This window comes from Trichechus manatus, unplaced genomic scaffold (assembly GCF_000243295.1).
Source record: "Trichechus manatus latirostris isolate Lorelei unplaced genomic scaffold, TriManLat1.0 scaffold00108, whole genome shotgun sequence".
Classification (NCBI taxonomy): Eukaryota; Metazoa; Chordata; class Mammalia; order Sirenia; family Trichechidae; genus Trichechus; species Trichechus manatus.
In genome coordinates, this window is record NW_004444044.1 from 3,271,402 (window position 1) to 3,291,641 (window position 20,240).

A 20,240-nucleotide genomic window follows, 5' to 3' on the forward strand; every position below is an offset into this window, starting at 1 on the left:
GGACGATGAGAGATTAACACAGAGAAAGAGACTGAGAGAGAGGGGGAGAAAGAAAGAGTCTGACAAGGACTTGGCAACTGTTTCTAGGTAAAAAGCTAGAAATGATAAAAGTTTAAAGCTGAGTACTAAAGGGACCGTGTTCACTAAGAAATAAGAAAGAGGAAAAGGAGCAGATCAAGATGGAAGTGGAGTTCAGTTTAGGATACAGAAGGCACCAACTAAATCTTAGGTAATTGAATGAATGAAGTCTTTAATCAAAATCTGAAAATTTGACATATTCCAGGAAGATTTCCACCAATTCACCTACCCTTTTTATCAGGAGGACAAAATTAAAGTAAAATAAACTTTCAATTTTGGGTTGCCAAAAAATAATATAGGATGTCCAGTTACATCTGAATTTCAGATAAACAAAGAATAAATATTCTTAGTATAAGTACATCCTATGCAACATTTACCTATACTAAAACAGTACTCATTGCCTATCTGAAATTCAAGGAAGAGTAGCAGGTCAAGACAACTAACAAGGAATGACAATGAGAGCAACAAAAACCAGTGGATAAGGGAACAAATGTGACAAATTTAGATTCGTGTTTCTTTCTGTATTGGTAGAAAGAAAGAGATACAGTATTAGATAGAGAGATACCATGAGCAGAGATGTTTATAAGGGGACATACAACACTTTCTTCATTTAATCAATAAGTCTTTTATTAAAAACTTACGGAATGCTCACCATGTGGAGGAAATAGCAGTGAGTGGAGCAGATGAGCTGAAGCAGATTGTTTGTGTAAAGGGGTAGTGGGGAATAAGGTTTAAAAGGAAGTGGCACTAAGTTGCTAAGGATCTTAACTGAGGTCAATTTTACAAAAAAAATTTCAATCTATCTGTCCGGATCTCATTTTTAAGAGAATTACCTTGCTTTTACAAAGTGGATTTGTTTTCATATCTTAAAAATAGAATGTATACTGAAGGATTTATCTTAAAATTTAAGCTTGTGAGCCACTATCCAAGATACAACTGGTTTGTATTAGCCTGGGGTAGCAGAGGAAGAGGAGATCCAGAAATCGGAGAAGGAACCGGACAGGAGGTCTAGTTACCTCCATGAACTACTGCCTCCTTTGCCATGAGACCAGAAGAACTAGATGGTGCCCAGCTACCACTCCTGAATGTTTGATCAAGGACTCGATAGATATCCTGATCAAAAGGGAAAAAATGTGGAACAGAATTTAAACCTTGAACTGAAACTATCCCCTGAAGTCATCTTCAAACTAAACAACAATTTAGCTGCTCTTTTAAAGAATTATCTATATGAGATCAATTAGACAACAGTTACTCTAAAACATAGATGAGTAATTTATAGTGGTAGTTAAGTAGTCAGTAGTGGTGAAATAATATGGGGAGAGACAGCAAGAATGGGGGCACAATGTAAAGAATGTAACCAATGCCTGTTACTACATGAACTGTACATGAAGAAATTGTTTAATGGATGTATGATCTGCTGTGTATATTTTCATCAAAAATAAAATTTAAAAAAAATTAAATACTAAAGCATCCTCCCCAAAATAAAAAAGTGTGGAAATATATGTGACAGGATGGGCAAAATGTTGACAGTCATTGAAACTAACTGATGTGATACGCGGGTTCATTGTACTAATTCTATTTTGGTGTATTTAAAAAACTTTCCATAATATATTTTTTTTAAGAAGGAGCATGTAATCTTCAAGGAGATTTAAGGACAGAATGGTTTTTACACTTGACTTTCTCAATGGGAGGAAATCAGAAGGATGCCATACACAAGAAAATTAATATGACATTCCACTTCCCATGAAAATGAATGTTAACTCCTAGAACCACCCTGAAGGTACATCAAATCAAAGTACTTTTGTGTCCACGTCTGACTGTCAAGCAGAATTGATGTGACTGTAATAGTTCTTAGTCTCATGATTAACAGCATCTCCATGTAGATGTGGTATGCTTCACTAGGTAATATAATAAGCAATAAATAAATAAATAAAAGATTCTACATTACTTTCCTTGAGTAGCAACTAAAATAAGTACTTTTTTATATAAATGAAGATGATGCTACACATAAAATTCTCAAGGTTAAGTACTCAAGATTAAGTAGTTGGTGTTCTCTTTTAGGTTTTTCTCCCTCAGTGAGTGAGCCAGAAATACAGTGATCTGCAATCTTGCCTTATGATCTACAGCATGTATTTGAGTTGTAGTTGTCTGTGGTCATACATGTCATTGTGAAATATGAAAACTATCTGGTTGTTCTGCCTGTGATTAAAATGCAAAACATTGCAAGAGACCATCACTCCCACCCTAAGAACAAAAAAAAGCTAGATAAGCTACAGAATTATAGTTTTAAAAAACTCATCAAAGAGATGAAGATGCAAAGAAATCTAAATAAATAAAATTCCAGAAAGCGACAAGTCCTTAGTAGAAGAGACCCATGGCTGCCTCATCCCTGGCAGAGCAGCAGGAGGAGAGATCCACTACACATAGAGGTAAGAAGAAATAAGCCAAATCTTTAACAAATTTTTAATGGCTGCATGTACACTGGGGTGACAGATTAGAACTAAGAGGAGCCGCAGGCACAGACCAAGCCTTCATCCACCCACAAACCTTTCTTATGGTCTTTACCAAGTGCACAGGTAGTATACCAAAGGCTAGAGGTTGGACAAGAGAGCTGAAAGAGATCCTCTCCCCCTTAGACACACAGAGCTTCCCCCAAATGCAAGAAAGCCATGTTCCTAAGATGGGAAGTAAAACAGGAGAGCTGAGAGACTGCCCTCTGAGGTATTCAGCAACTTCTGAGAGGGTAAGGCATCTGCACTTTGAAGGCTGGGGTATAGCATCAAGGCAAAGAAAGATCTCCCAAGGGTCAGAAGCTGGGGCAGAAAGTAAGGTATTGAACATTTCATAGGACTTTCTGGGATGATGGAAGTGTTCTATGTCTTCCTTTGGGTGGTGACTACTTGGGAGTACACCACTCTCGAAACTCATTGCATTGAGCACTTAAAAACTGTATGCCTCCATTAAAAAGAAAAAAGAACCTAACTTGAAAAGCAAATACTAACTGTTAGTAAACACTAACTGATCCATTCAATCACATCTTCAGAAGAGACATTAAATTTTGAAATCTGGTCTCTCTCCGAGAGCTGGCAAGTGGAAGTCAACACATCTTAAGGCTCATTGTTCAGATACAGCATGGATAAGCAGTGGCTGGTCACACAGTTATACAAGGACCTTCTAAAATTTGGATGCTAGTTGAAGGAATATGCCAAGTGAGAAATCTCTGGGAAAAGTGGCAGAGGTGAGAAGAAATAAAGACATACGATTCCAATAATGAACAGAAATAATGAAAAATCTGCCATTTGATTTTGAGGTATAGTTATTCCAGAGTTCTAATCTCTGGAATCCCTGGGTGGTATAAGTGATTAAGGGCTCAACTATTAGCCGAAAGGTTGGCAGATCAAATCAAGCCCACTCAGAGGTACCTGGGAAGAAGGCCTGACAATCTGCTTCTGAAAGGTCACAATCACTGAAAATCCTACGGAGCAGTTCTCCTCTGTAACACGAGGTCGCTGTAAGTCCGAACTGACTCAACTGCAACTAACAACACTAATCTCTGTCTAAATGCTCTAAAACTCCCTTTTCCCTGCCTTCTCCCTCTAAAAAGAAACCCCTACCACCAGGAAGAAGAAAGCTTGTCTTCATGCTAATGAAGCTGAAGCAAAAAGCTTTTCTTCCTCTGACAGAATATTCTCGGGACCTTGTGAGAAGAAGCCTCGCTGGTGCCCGGGGGCTGCATGTCACTTTTATAGCGCCCTCTCTCATGATCTAATTATGGTTAAAATGAAAAGAAGAAAATTAAGTCCTGATGACTGTATTCCTAGGACAGGGTCAGGGTAGCAGGGCTGGCACGGTCAAATAGGTAGAAGACTCAGTAGTCTGTCAGAAGCAGTGGCTTCCAATTTCTTTTCTCCATTAACCTTCTGAGTTATGAAGGCAGCATGGCCTAGTGGAATGATAATAATACCTAAATAGAATAATAACAGTATGTAACATTGATCAAGAGATGAGTATGTGCCAGCCACTATGCTAAGTCCTTCCTATCTATTAACTTGACCCTTACGGTACCTATGAGGTAGGTACTATTATCGTCACCATTTTACAGATGGGAAACTGAGAAGGTTCCATAGCCTGTGAGTAGTGGAGCCCTGCAGTAGAAACAAGGCAATCTGATACAACAACTCAGTATCTGTATGTCTTTCTAGGTAAAACATTATGCTATTTCCCCAAAGAATGAAAATTAGGCAGCCTTTAAAGTTAGAAAGCCCTGAAAATCCTGGTTTTACTGTTTTACTGGTAGTATGTAAACATTCTAAGTTTCTGTTTCATCTATAAAATAGAAGTAACATTTAAGTAACACGTAAAGTTAATCTGAGAATTATACACAATATAAAGAGGCTGACACTTAGTAAGTACTCAATAAACGGTAGTTATTATTGATGGCAATAAATCATATTACCTCCTTAATGCTCATTTCTGATTCATTAAACTATATTATGTAAAGTATACATAAAGGAACAGGTATGACCAGAAGAGGAGAAATAAAGATTGAATAAAAGTGGGCCTTCATAATTATATACGTTACACATACACACACACACAGACTCACACACACACACACACACACATACACGCACATAGCTTCTTTCCTTAGAAATACTGAAAACAGCACTGTAACATTTTAATTAAGGTGTGATACTGATATGTATAAGGAGCCCTGGTGGCACAGTGGTTAAAAGTGCTCTACTGTCAACCTAAAGGTGGGTGATTTGAAACCACCAGTAGCTCTGCTGGAGAAAGATGTGGCAGTCTGCTTCTATAAAGGTTTACAGCCTTGGAAACCCCATGGGGTCCCTATGAGTCTAAACTAACTTGACGGCAGTGAGGTGATTTTTTTTTTTTTTTTGGATACACAACCAAAGATATTACTTTGAGGACTAAGGTGTGCCTGACCCAACACATGGTATTTCCAATCACCTCATATGCATGTTTGAAAGCTGGACATAAATAAGGAAGACCAAAGAAGAATTGATGCCTTTGAATTACGGTGCTGGCAAAGAATACTGAATATACCACGGACCACCAGAAGAATGAACAAGTCTGTCTTGGAAGAAACACAGCCACGTACTTTGGACATGTTATCAGGAGGGCCCAGTCCCTGGAGAAGGACATCATGCTTGGTAAAGCAGAGAATCAGTGAAAAAGAGGAAGACCCTCAATGAGATGGATTGATACAGTGGCTGCAACAATGGGCTCAAACATGGCAATGACTGTGAGGAGGCACTGGACCGTACAGTGTTTCGTTCTGTTCTACATAGGGCTGCTATGAGTCAGAACCAACTCGGTGGCACCTAACAACAACAACAACATTGATATGCACATGAGACGATTGTTGCCTTGGAGTATAGAGCATTCATAAAAACTGAAAGAGAATGTCTGCCTTTCAATTTGCATAAATAAAAGCATCATAAGATACTAGTCAAAGCATAGGTGTCGAAACTACCTAGACTTCAGTTCATATCTTTGTTCTACTAATTTATGGTTGTGTGTCTTGGAGCAAGAAAAGTTAATTTGCCTCCCAGAGCTTCAGTTTCTCTCATCTACAAAAGGGGGATAAATACGCCTGGTAACACAAGAACCAAACCAAACCTGTTCCCATCGGGTCAATTCCAATTCATAGTGACCCTATAACTGCCAGAGTAGAATTGCCCCAGGTTGCCAAAGCCGTAAATCTTTACAGAAGCAGACTGCCAGATCTCTCACCCACTGAGCCATTGGTAGGTTTGAACCACCAACCTTTTGGTTATCAGCTGCGCACTTAACCAGTGGGCCACCAAGCCTGCTTAAATATACCTGGTAGGTTTTGTTAATTATTATAATACATATTAAGGATTATAATCATTATAATATGCATAAAACATCTGATCTCCAGTAGATGCTCTGTGAGTACCTAAACTATAATCGTTATGCCCCTATGTCCTCCATCACAGTTATACCAGAGGTCAACTAGAAAGTTCATTTGTTTTTCATGAAATCTTACTATGACAGAATACTCTTATTATATATCTTATAATTGATATGCAGTTACATATAAATTACTAGAGTCTCTTCCAGAACTTGCACAAATACAGGGCTTAAAAATTCATTAATTTTAAAGTTTTCCTTGATTAGTAACTAAAAGAATTAATTAGGAAACAATCCCTTTTTAAGTTGGAAGAAGTGAGTTTCTTATTAATTTCTTATTGCAAATTAACTTAAATTTCTTCCAGGTTTTTTAATTTTTTAAACATAAGAATTTAACTAAACCTTTAATGTCTAGAAGAAATTCTTTTTCTGCTGCATCTTATGTAAGTCCTAGTATGCAACATGCAGGCTGGTTGAAACATTAAAAATTGAACTCTTTTTAAAATGTGACCTTTAAAACATGCATACTCTCTTTCTCTCTCTCTCTCTCTCTCTCACACACACACACACACACACACACACACACACACACACAATCACAGATGAAAGAAATAGAGAGATTTAAGGAAAGTCAGAGAAACCTTTGTAAGGAAAGAAGTCAAGAGAGCCTGGAATATGAAAACAAGAGAGAAACAGGGTCAAGTCAGAGTAGCCCAAGGAAAGAAACAAAACATCATCTTTGAAAAGGATGCTGTGAACACTCATTGCATAATATCTGCAGAAGTGTTCCGGTCTCCTGAGAGATGGGCACTCTATCAATACAAGGTACTATGGTTTCTGCCTTTATAAATGAGAGACTGATATTCTTTGGTAAGATTCCATATTAGTGTAGAAGGAACAAAATTGGGAACAGCACTTTCCCCTTTCTCTCCAACACAAAAGTCCCCTTCCAGTGTGAGACCTTCTGTGCAAAACAGCTCATTTTTAAAGCTTAGCTCCAGTCCCCTAAAGATCCTTGGTTACAAGCCATGGGAAAGGATATCATGTGATGGAAGCACAGTCCTTTCTAAGTGACTAGGCAGTGTCCTGCTACAATCACCCTTAGTGAAGACAACACAGCACCATTTGGTTAGTCAGAATTCTTAACCGTACTAGAAACAGAGAGGAGACCATGTTCTCATTTTTCAACATTTCCCACTTCCCATTGTGAAAATATTTCAAGATCACAATTAATGAGATACAGTAGTTTAAATTCCTAAAAAGATTTCAAAAGTATTTGCTTCAGTTAAAAAAAAAAAAAAAAAGCTGGCTAGAGCAAAGGAAAGTGGTTTTTTTTTTTTCCTGTCACTCCGCTATCAATGATTTTTAAATATATGTTCATGCCAGAATTGCTAGATGGTAGGATACATCATATTATATTATAATTATAGAGGGTAATATGCAGGTGGTTTGAAATATTAAATCACTTACCATGTCAGCAGAAGAAATAGCTCGTAAATGTCCCAGGGCCAGTGTGGTACCATTAGACACTGAGATATTAACTGTAAGAAAAGATAATTTTGACCATAAAAATGGAATTAAAAACAACCTAAATATTTAAGTAGGTATCTAAAAAGGCAGAACCAGTAATTAAAAATATCTTCGATAGCAACATAAAGGCACAGTGAATTTATTCATGGCACAGTTAATTACAATTGTGTTCACCTTTCCCCTACATAAAATAATTGAAGATATGAACACATTTATCTGTTGCACTCTAATCTGATAAAAAAGAATAAAAAAAAAATGAGAAGATGATATTAAAATGTCTTTATTTTCTGGTAAAAAAAAAAAACTTTCTTGTTACTAAAAGGCACTCGCTTTATTTTGCCTAGTGGAATAAATGGCTGTTAATAACTGAGTAAGTTGATCCTTGGCTTCATGTGCCATAAAAATCTCAAAAATTGGAGCTTTACTAATTAAGAACTACCTACCTGATTTTGAGTTTTTGGGTATTTGGACTGCCTATGAGAAAATGTATCTTTGCAATATGTATAAAAACAAAAAAAATTACTGAATAAATAATATGAATATAATGAGGAAGAATATTTTATCTACTGAGAAAAAATTACTTTCAAATAATTTGGCATAGTTTACAGATTTAAGATGTCACTTTCAGAGGAATCTAATTTATTTATTAAATCAAGTGTTCTCTTGGAAATATTTCACTAGGTTTTTTCTATTTTAGGGGTCTGAAATTAAAAAAAAAAGTAAATAATCTGAAATTTAAACATTTTACTTTATCAGATAAGCCTTTTTCTTATTTTGTGAAGTTTTATGTATTGTAAAATAAATTGTTACACAGAGAATGTCTCTAATTTATAGGAATATTGTGAAATGACACTTATCAACCTGCTGTCTTTGAAGATCACATTGTTCACTTAACATTCAGATCTCTAACTATTGTTTGGTCTTCCCTACCTAACCTTCCTCATTCCCCAACTATCTCCTAAACCCCTAACCTGTCTTTTCAGTCTGCTGTGTTTCAGGTTCTACCTCCCTGAACTTTCCAGGAGAAACAAACACATTTAACTGTTGGAATTTAGAATGTAACATCCATGAGGGATGATTAGAAGGGACATGTCTTATTCACTACTTTTCTCTAGAATCTGCCCAGAGCCCAGCACTTAACTAACGGAGCCTCAAAAATATATACTTACTATCAAGCTAGGAAAGGAGATATTTCATGACTAAAATGAATGAGAGCAGATGACGCAAAGGAATAAGGAAGGAAAACAAATAAAGGGGAAAATATTTAGCTTGAGTTCTATTTTCTCTCAATTTTGGAATCTGTTTTGATCTTTGAAGATTCTGGATTATAAAGCTATTAACATAAAGCTAGCTGTTGCCAGGGCTTCCCTATTTGATCAGTGAAACAAGCACACGTGGAAACTGTACGTTTTCTTATTCTCTCTGTTTGATTACAGGTCACAGAGAGAATCAAAATAGTCTCAAGGAAGCTTGGTCCCAACAATAAAACCAAAGATGAATACATTTCCAAAAGGAAGAAGGTGTTAGTAAATCATTATCAGCAAAATCTAGGTTTTTATTAATACTTTGTTCTAAAGAGCTAAAAGTACATTTTCATACATTATGACACTTGTCCATTTAAAAACATACTAAACAAAAAATCCAAACCCACTGCCATCGAGTCGATTCTGACTCATAGTGAAAAACATACTAAAGCACACAATAGGGACACTTTTATACCCATTTTATATCGGATGGGTCTCTGAAGCAGGGGATGCCAGGTTACTTGCACAAGATTATAGAGTCAAACACAAACAGAGCTGGCACCAGAACCTCCTTCAGCATTCTTTTCTCTCCTATCCAGCATTGCTAATCATCAAAATCAAGGTGATTTATGTAGTCACAGACTTCAAAGTGACATGGTAACTGGTAATGCTAAATGATGTGAATCACTGTGAGCTGAGATGTCTGACCTGTTCAAGCTTTTGGGAAAGAAAAAAAAAAAATACCAGCCTATGTGAACTCACAGGCTCTATTTGGATGGTATCTGGGAGGCTACTCTTACTGAGCTAGATTCTCTAACGCAGTTTTGTCAGATTCCTGTAACAAAAAACCTGTGCAAAACCCTTTTCTGCATAAAAACAAGAAGTAAGGAGTAAGGCGGAAATATATTCAAGTCTCCATCTCTGTGAAATGAAATGACAGATAATAAAGACCAGGAGCATACTAAATAGGATTCCAATCTGAACTTTTAGTAACTGTTCCAAAGTTATGAAAATTGATGCAGATACACATCAATTCTGCTCATCTAAATTCCTTTTCTTTTCTTTTTTTAGTTTTCATCTGAGACAAGCCATTGAAGCACATTGCTCTCAAAATCCCAAAGTACCAGTATCTAAAGGACAGTAAAAAGTATATGATATCTGCTTTCTACTTATTTTTATAAGCAGCTACTTCAAAAGACACATTTCAAAATTAATATATTTTTTAAAAAGCACTTCCATCAATACATATTGTCAGAGTATGATACATTCTGTAAGTAAGATTAAAAGTAAATTTCTTGGCGCTCACAGAAGAGAAAATGATCAATTCCAATTGAGAAATTGGTCTACAAAAGCCTAGAAAACTCTGTGGAGCAGTTCCACTCTGTCACACTGGGTGACTATGAGTCAAAATCGACTCAATGGCACACAACAACAACAAGTGACCTTGAAAAACTCTAACATTAAGAATGGGAAGAACGTCCGCTACCTCATAAGCTTTTTGTGATAACTAAATAATTTATATTGTGTTATTAGAATACAGTTTATTTAAATCCTCTTGTACAATGTCTGACATTTGAATGGTGCTTAATAAATGTTAGCCTAATCTGAATCTATACTCTCAACATATTTCCTCAGGGTTACAATAATGTGGAACTGATTAACCTGCTCTCAACTAGAAAAAAACTTTAAAAATATTCTCCATGACAATAAAATTTTCATGTTTTATTTCATTCAATTTAAGCAACATCTTGAGGAAGTTGACTACCTGGAAAATAAATACAAAATAAAATTGCAGAAGCTTCTTGCCTATATGGTCATGTCAGATTTATTAAAGGGCCCGGAGTAACTTGCGCATGCTAGTGCCTCCTGATAAAGTTTAAATTTCTTTACAAAGCTTTAAATTTCAATATTAACTCAGGGGCAAAATGGCTTTTGTAGGTATGACAAGGTGAATTAGGAAAATTCTGCTAGAAATATCTCTTAGAGAAATTACCTGCCACTATCTCAGACTTATGTCTTAAAGCAAACAAATAAAACAAGTAAGTTTTTCCTCCCTATTTCTTCTGATTATTGTTTTAGCTTTCCTAACTATTCTTAGCAAGACTGAAGCTTGAGATTTTCACTGTAACTAAGCAAGTTCAATTATGACACTCTTCAATCCATGCTATTAAAGGGCACTCTTTTCACATGTTCACCTAAGATACTGTACTCAAAGCTAAAAAGCTGAGCTACTATCAAAATATTAAGCTGGAAATATTTAGCCACTATTTTCATAAAAACTTCTCTTCATCCACCTATCTTTACATTTAGGATGGGTTATAGACATTATTTTAGGGTTGCTTTTCTATATCTGTGTCTTATACAAACCCAAAACTAGAGAATCATCCAGGTCTAATGATTATCTAAATTCACTGCTTCTTCTTTTCTGCTTCCTGCAAGGATTAAGTAGAAACTTCTAAAATACATGTCAGGACACAACAAGAAAACTAAAACCATGGATTTTTCAAGTATTTATGGTTTATTTAAAAGAACATGTTACCATGAATGATAAAACATCAACTGTGCTGGTAAAGTATCCTGGCAAATGCAAGCCTGAGGGATGCTAAACCAGAAGTCCTTGTGTTTCCTTGTTTAGCCATTAGTCTATGATTTAAACCTACTTCAAAACCTAAAGAGGGAATGACATGCACTAAAAATAAAATTGCATACAATTCAGGTCATGGAAGCTAAATTAGTATTACTTTTTATTTCCTAATTTTCTTTTAATGGCCTATCTAATTATGAAACACATATTGACTATAATATGGGACCACAGGAGACACGATCGAGCAGTCTTTTTTAATGGTTATAGCACACTGACGCACATTTATTAAGACAATAGAAAAAAGAAAGAAAGAAATGATATTGATATTCCAATCTAAGGACAACTGTTTTAGAGCACTTGGAAGCCTTCTCATGCTGTGAATAAAATGAAAGCATGGAAATGGAAGTCATGGCTACTTAAAATCACTTGACTTGGTCTCACAGCTTCACACTGGGGAAAAAGACCATCATTTATCTGGAAATACAGTGATGATTTTGGTGCCTGAGAAAAGCTTTATTTCTCATTTAATCATTCATCCATTATTAAGCATGTTCTCCCCACAACAGTCAACAATGAATCAATAAAATATGTCCCTTCTGTTAACAATACAGAGTCTATTCCCTTGAGGCAATTTTTCTTGTTTTTTAAATTTGTTTACCATCATTTTTAGCAAAGCCTTTTTTCCTTCCAGATACAAAACCAACGCCTGGTCAGAAAAATTTCCTTTGACCTTTGTTAAAATGTTAATGTTCCCTTGAGTCGATAGTCAACTGCAACTTTTACATATTCTGTAAACGAATTACAAGTACTAGAATAGAAATTAATTTCTAAAATCTGAGTCAAAGGAAAATCTGGCCTTATTCAGTCAAAAATTAATTATTTTTAAAAAAAGCACATTTTTGTATTAAAAAAAGCATGTGTATATATGCGTATTCTACTTCATTACAAGTAGCACAATTCTTAAAAAGCAATGAAGTAGACCTTGAGTACATTTTCATTGAAAGAAGGTGGGAAAGGAAGAGAAGAGCAAGGGAGAGAAGAGACGGAGAGGTAAAAAAAGGAAGAAAGAAAGTCCACGTCCTTTTTCTTGTTTACAAACTAGGTTTTATGTTTTTCAATGAAGTAAATATCTTCGTCTTAGAACTAAACATCTCACCCTCAGGAATTTCGAAGCCATCCAAATGTCTATGTACATATAGTGTTCAACATCTTTTTAGGCTTGAGATTTAGGGGAATAGTATTAAGTACTTATGATACACTGAACTGCTTAACATATTTTTTCTTTAAGCTTGGCTTCCATGTTTTATATTTATCTACAATAATACACTGGTTGACAGATTTTGGGGCGGGGGGGAGGGAGGTAGGCTTTAACTACAACCTGGTTATATTTTCCTAGGAAAATTTCTACGTAAATTAAATGTTTGAGCCCCTTTAAAACAATACAACTAAAAGATTAAACAGTATGGAATATCTTTTGAGGATCAGTGAAAAATGAGAAAAGTAGCAAATTTTTACTATTAGGTGTCCATTTTACATAAACTATCTCATCTAATACTTATACAAATGGTTTGCTCTTGGCTACTAACCAAAATTTGGCAGTTCAAACCCATCCAGTGGTGCCATTAAAAAAAAGACCTAGCGATCTGGTTTTGTACAGATTACCACCAAGAAAACCCCATGGAGCAGTTCTACTCTGTAACACATGGAGTTGCCAACTGTCAGAATCAACTCGATGGCAACAGTTTTGGGTTTTTTTGTTTTTTAAGAGTAGGGACTATTACTAACCAGGTTCACAGATTATGAAACAGACTTGAAGAGATTAAGTAATTAGCCTAGCCCACAGTCACACTGCTAAGAAGCAGCAGAGCTGAAATTCAAACTCAGTTCTCTTTACTCCAAAGCACAAGTTCTTAACAATTTTTGAAATTGGAATATTGGTGATGAAATGAGGTAGTGTGAATTTTCCATCAATTAGATATTTTGCAGTTTTAATTTTTGGCTCTTGAACTAAATTATCTTCTTCCTTATACACCCTTGCTATGTAATCATCAGGACACGGTGGGAAATACAGTATCTCTTGCCTCTACCAGTAGGCAACACATTAATTAAACAGTTATCTCATTTTTGAGAGAAGAAAATTTTGGCACAAAAACCATGTATCCACCCTGACTGATATGTCAAAACTTCATGACTAATTTTCCTTCCTATCACTTGCAATTGAGCTTCTTTAGTTCTACAGTAAATGTAGGTATATGACTTCGGTTACCAAACAATTAATGGGGATGGAAGAAGAGAGTACACAGTAGGTTAGAAAAAGGAAAATCAGAAAGTGATGAGGTTTTGTGGAAGCAAGTGAGAACAAAAAAGGGCAGAAAGGAGGAGAGAAGGAAAAGTTGCCTTCACAAAGTACACAAAAAACACAGTATTTTATGTCCATGAATAGGGCTTTCTGAGTGATTAAGTGGCCCCTATTTCCATTCCTGTAAAATCATTTCTCACTTTTCAGGATCATGACTCCATCTGTGCAGTTGCTAGTTCATTGTTACATACTGCCCCAGCATTGAAAAACAAGTCATCCGCCAGTTTAAATATTATTGACTCATTGATTGAATTCTTTTACTAGGAGTGCATGTTGTGATGAGAGGCCAGCCTTTTGTTGTTTTTAGAATACTCACTCTAGCTGTACATGCAACTATATTACTCTCTCATTGCAATTTTCCAGTTGGCTATCAAAAAGTACTAAAGTTATGGTGGAAATATGCATTTTGTGATAAAAAACGTTAAGGTTATAGAGAAAATATAAAATCATTAATCTTATGGGGATTTTATAAACATGGGGTTGTCAATAAAATGCAAGTATCCATTTTCCTTTTTTCCAAACCACTAGCAGGTTTGTTCTCCAAAGGTTTAAATAATCCCTCACATTTACATACACATCTGTTGTGAGTGCTACTTATCTCCACAACTCCAGAATACAGGGTGCAATCAAAGGCCTTGTTGCAGAATGGGCTGTGAGCCCAACAACAGATACTTAGAAGGGAGGATGATGAAGACTAAATTATAATGAATAATAACAGCAGTAGTAATAGCAGTTAACATTTTATAACTTATTTCATATCAGGAACTATGCTAAGTACTTTATCTGTATTCATTTTTTTTTTTTTTTTTGTCAAAATAGTTCTCTAAGGTAGGTACTATTATTAACCCCATTTTTCAGATAAGGAAGATGACGCCAAGTTACTCTGAGCAAAGGAATTTGCCCAAAGTCTCACATTTGCCATTAGCTAGGCAAGTTGGGATTTGGATACAGGTTTTTGTGACTTCAAAGCACTGCTACACTGCTTTATTGGTACACAAAGAAGTAGCAGAAATTGTCAGAGTTCTTGAGGGGCAACTCCTTAGTTATTCAGGACCAATCATGTATACAATTTGGGGGAAAAAGGTCAAAGGAAAAGCTATCACCACTTAAGCCAGTCCTTGCTATGCAAGTGTAAAATCGGTCCAACGCTCAAAATCATATTTTTAGGAAAACAAAGATTCTTCTTGAAAAGATTACATTAAACGAGGAAAGGCAATCTTTTTAACAAATGGTAGTGGCAAAACTGGATATCCATTTGTAAAAAAATGAAATAGGACCCATACCTTACACCATATACAAAAACTAATTCAAAATGGATCAAAGACCTACGTATGAAACAAAAAACTATAAAGATCATAGAAGAAAAAATATAGTCAATGCTAGGGGCCCTAATATATGGCATAAATAGGACACAAGCCATAACTAACAATACACAAACACTAGAAGAAAGCTAGATAACTGGGATCTTCTAAAATTAAACATCAAAACAGTAAAAAGAGAACCTATAGACTGGGAAAAAATTTTCAGCTATGACATATCCAACAAAAGACTAATCTCTAAAATCCATAGGAATATCCAACACCTCTACAACAAAAAGACAAATAATCCAACTGAAAAACGGGCACAGGATATAAACAGACACTTCACCAAAGAAGACATTCAGGCAGCTAACAGACACATGAGGAAATGCTAGCGATCATTAGCCATTAGAGAAATGCAAACCAAAACTACAATGAGACACCATCTCACCCCAACATTACTGGCACGAATCAAAAAAACAGAAAATAACAAATGCTAGAGAGGCTGTGGGGAGATTGGAACTCTTATGCACTGCTGGTGGGAATGCAAAATGGTGCAACCATTTTGGAAAATGATATGATACTTCCTTAAAAAGCTAGAAATAGAAATATATGATCCAGCAAGCCCACTCCTAGGAATATATCCTAGAAAAATAAGAGCCATCACACAGCTAGACATATGCACACCCATGCTTACTGCAGCACTGTTCACAATAGCAAAAAGATGGAAATAACCTAAGTGCCCATCAACAGATGAATGGAGAAACAAACGATGGTACAGACACACAATGGAATACTATGCAACGATAAACAATAACGATGAATCTGCGAAACATCTCACAGCGTCGATGAATCTGGAGAGCACTAGGCTGAGTGAAATAAGTCAATCACAAAAGGACAAATACTGTATAAGGCTACTAGTATAAAAACTCATGAGAAGGTTTACACACAGAAACAATCTTTGATGGTTATGAGGGAGGGGAGGGGTAGAGAGGAAGAAAACACTAACTAAACAATAGATAAGTGGTAACCTTGGTGAAGGGTAAGACACTGCACAATACTGGGCAAGTCAGCATGACTTCATCAAGGCAAAGTCATAGAAGATTCATAGGCACATCTAAACTCCCTGAGGGACTGAGTTACTGGGCTATGGGCTGGGCACAAAGCTCTCACGGGATATCTAGCTCAACTGGCATAACACAGTTTATAAGAAAATGTTCTACATCCTACTTTAGTGAGTAGCATCTGGTGTCTTAAAAGTTTGTCAGCAGCCTTCTAAGATATGTTTACTGGTCCCACCCCGTCTGCAGCAAGGGAGAATGAAGAAAACCAAAGATTAAAGGGAAAGATTAGTTCAAAGGACTAATGGACCACAACTACTACAGCCTACACCAGACTGAGTCCAGCACAACTAGGTGGTGCCATGCTATCACCACCGACAGCTCTGACAGGGATTACAATAGAGGGTCCCGGACAGAGCTGGAGGGAAATGTAGAACAAAATTCAAACTCACACAAAAAAGACCAGACTTACTGGTCTGACAGAGACTACAGAAACCCAGAGAGTATGGCCCCTGGACACCCTTTTAACTCAGTACTGAAGTCACTCCTGAGGTTCACCCTTCAGCCAAAGATTAGACAGGCCTATAAAACAAACAATAACACATGTAGCTCAACCATGTATGAGACCAAATGGGCACACCAGCCCAGGGGGATGGACTGGAAGGCATGAAGGGACAGGAAAGCTAGACAAACGGAAATGGAGAACCAAAGGTCAAGAAGGGGAGAATGTTGACAGGTTGCGGGGCTGACAACCAAGGTCACAAAACAATATGTGTATTAATTATTTAATGAGAAACTAATGTGGTCTGTAAATTTTCATCTAAAGTACAATTAAAAAAAACTTTGCCTTAATTTTCACAATTAAAATACACTCAGGTAAGTTTTCCTTGGTTTCATATTACCTTCTCTGCCAGTATCCAATTAATAACTAAGCAACGCAAGTTTTCATTGGTCTCAGTCAGGTATGCGGCTGATACTAGGTAGATCTCTTTTCTGTGTGACAGACGTGTTAACAAAGCCTTCACGTGGCTTTATGAAAACCTCAAAGCCTCAGAACAGCTGAATGGCTTTCTTTGTTCCTTTAGAAAATCTTGGTGTATGATTAATCAGACTTGCCTAAGAAGTCAGATTACAGAGTTTTTTCATAAATAAATACACACATACATAGATATAAACCCAAACCCACTGCTATTGAGTCAATTCTGACTCATAGCGACCCTATAGGATAGAGTAGAATTGCCCCATAGAGTTTCCAAGGCATGCCTGGTGGATTCCAACTGCCGACATATTGGTTACAGACATAGCACTTCACCACCAGAGTTTCCGTACATACATATAGAGAGAAATAAATAAATAAAAAGTTCTAAATCCCACAATTAAATATGTCTGTTAATCCATATTTAATATGTATAACCTGGGCTGCCCCTGAAAGTCACAGGCGGTTATACGACCCCCCTCCCCCCTTCTCTCATGGGAGGAATTCCACATAGTTGTAATGGTAACATCTGTGTTTCTCTGGGGAATATACTTAATTGATTCTAATAATATGGGGTTACCGTAAGTCTGAATCAACTCAACAGCAATGTGTATGGGGTACTGAGTGCCTACTCTGTTCAAAGCACTATTTTAAATTGTTAAATACTTCAAATCAGTATACATCTTAACACAAATAGGCTTTTAAAGTTATACGTCATTCAGGTTCACCTGAATGTTTAAATTTCCACTTTAGCCTTCCCTCAGGTTTACTTCCACCTGTGGGTTTTACTTGTATGTGTATTGATTTTCCTTAAAAAAGACAAAAAGAATCTACAAGTGCAAAGCCCAGCAATACCCTATCTTTTCATCAGTGTTCCTGACTGATTGGATGAAGCTAATCAGAGAAGACAAGCCCTCTTCAGTGAAGCCCTCTCACCACTCAAGAAGCATATCGATCTTCTAAGATTTCTCCACTAAAGTGGCAGAGAAGAATGAAGATACACCTACACAATATCTGGACATAATTCACACAGCCTTCCATAAGCATAAACATTCTTAGTAGTCTCTTATTTTTAAACGTATAAGCATTTTGTATTCTAGTCTATAATATAACCGTGTTTGTTTTAGTGCACACATTAAGGAATTTTTCCTCAGAGTCTACAAGTAAGAGTGGATATTCTGTGAATGTGCCCCATGTTCATGACTCGGGTTTACACAGCCTCAGAACACTGCTGCACTTCCGGTGGTATGAGGCCTCAGTCGAAAAGCTTGGATTGTATATCAATTTTAAGAGACCTCCACCCTTAGCTAATCGAGTAACCTGGGCTCACAGCACTGCTGATATTTAATTGGTACAAATATCTACCCTCACTTTACTAGAGCAGATCCAAAGAAACTGTCCTCAAAATGAATCCTTCTTTCAAATGCCTTCCATGTTATAAAATGATGATAAATTATTTCAAGAAAAAATTCCAAAGATCAAGTGGAACACTTTTTTTGTGAAAAAGTTCTGATGTTGACTCAAGTTCGGCAAGATGGATGATAAAATGCTAAAATGTACAGATATCACATTCTTTATCCAGAAGTTACTTTTATTTTTATGCCCTTTCCTGACTCTGGAATATAAATCTGCTCCTAGAACATAACATTCCTTCTTTGTTTTTGTTTCTCTGTCCCCTTTCCTTCCTTTCCTTTCCCTTTCCTAATTACATTGTCTAGTAGAAATTAACTGTAAGCTCTCCTTTACCACTAGGTGACTCCAGTGTGAATTTCTTTCTTAATTTCATGCTTCAAATTATATAAAGTGAATTAGCATCTTCTGGGTTTCTTCTACAAGCTTACAATTATGTGTTTAGAGTTTGCTTAAAGAAAGAGCCTCCTACAGCAATAAGGAAGAAGAAAAATATTATGGAATAGAAGTTCAGAGGACGGACATCTGTTTTTCTGGTCTTTACATCTGTTAATATGTGTGCCTGGGTTTCCTCACCTATAACATAAAATTAAGAATAACATATACATTAATTTCTCGGTAAAAACTGCAGTTTGAGTTCATTTCAAAGTATTGAGCTGTTCATATTCCAGAGCTCCTAGTTTCACTCCCTGATTGAGTCACATGGCTAAGATACTTCAAATTTAGTAGAATGGTTTCTCAAAGAAAGCAAAATAAATCCTTTTCCCGAGTATCCCAACACCACATTGATAATTTGTAAGCATGGAGCCTACACCCTCCTCCAAATGGGGAGAGTACAAACACTAAATGTGGTGTCCTCACCTGGGTCGGGTGGCACACAGGCACAGGAAAAGTGAGTATTGTAGCCCACTTTGAAGTTGGAGTTGATGGGGTAGTAATCTGCTAGCTTGATCATCTTCTTGAAAGCGTCGTAGATGAAGATGAAGCTAATCAGAGAAGAGAAGCCCTCTTCAGTGAAGCGAGTGAAGTACTGAACCAAAAAGCTGGCATCAGTGGCTACCAAAATGAGACACAGGAAGGCTGACCACAGGCCAATCCAAAGGCGAAACTCTAAATAGTCAAAATTATGGTCCCTGGAAAGAATAAACAAAGGTATTTAGACTCTTCATCCACGGCACATAAAGAATAATATAAAACTACCAAATGTCTATAGAATTATTGCTAAAAATATTATGTTTAGTTACTAGATATATAAAGCTCGTTCTTTATATTTTTATCCAAAAAGTATTAATTTTAAGGATTTGATCTACTGGTATTATTATGCTACCAAAAAGAAATAATTCCAGAAGTTCGAGAAAAGCACATCAAAAGTAGTTATACCGTTTCTATGTAAGTAATTAATTAATTTGCTCATTCAAAAATATGGTCCCTGCCTTCATGGAGTTTACAGAGTAAACAATTTGAAAGCATGACACTGGCACCCAACATGTGCTCTATAAACATTTGTGAGTTTTACTTGTTACTGAAGACGCTAAAAGAAATATGTTCTCTGCCCCCAAGCTGTCACAGTCTACTGTTGGTAAAGAAAAAATCACATTATACAATACTAGGTGATATCTCAAGGTTCACACAAAGTGTCACAGAGGAGGGAGTAATTAATTCTGAGTGGGGGCATAGATGAAGTTTACAAAAAAAAAAGAACTCAAAGTGTTCAAGGATAAGTAGCAGCTTTCCAGGCCAACCAGGAAAGATCAGGCCAGGAAGAGGAAAACGTATATAAAAATGCTTGCGGTTTGAGA

At 36.4% G+C, this 20,240-nt stretch overlaps 1 protein-coding gene across 3 annotated transcripts in view; it reads right to left on the reverse strand.

Annotated features, from left to right (window-relative positions):
* The window catches only part of SLC4A4 (solute carrier family 4 member 4), a 410,477-nt gene that overhangs the window by 69,393 nt on the left and 320,844 nt on the right, over positions 1-20,240 (reverse strand). For all 3 annotated transcript variants that reach the window (XM_004383322.1, XM_004383323.2, XM_004383321.1), the window contains exons 14-15: positions 19,303-19,574; positions 7,450-7,520 (exon numbers count right to left, since the gene is read on the reverse strand). In XM_004383322.1, the coding sequence (XP_004383379.1) occupies positions 7,450-7,520; positions 19,303-19,574 (343 nt within the window). The remainder of the gene's footprint in view (positions 1-7,449; positions 7,521-19,302; positions 19,575-20,240) is intronic.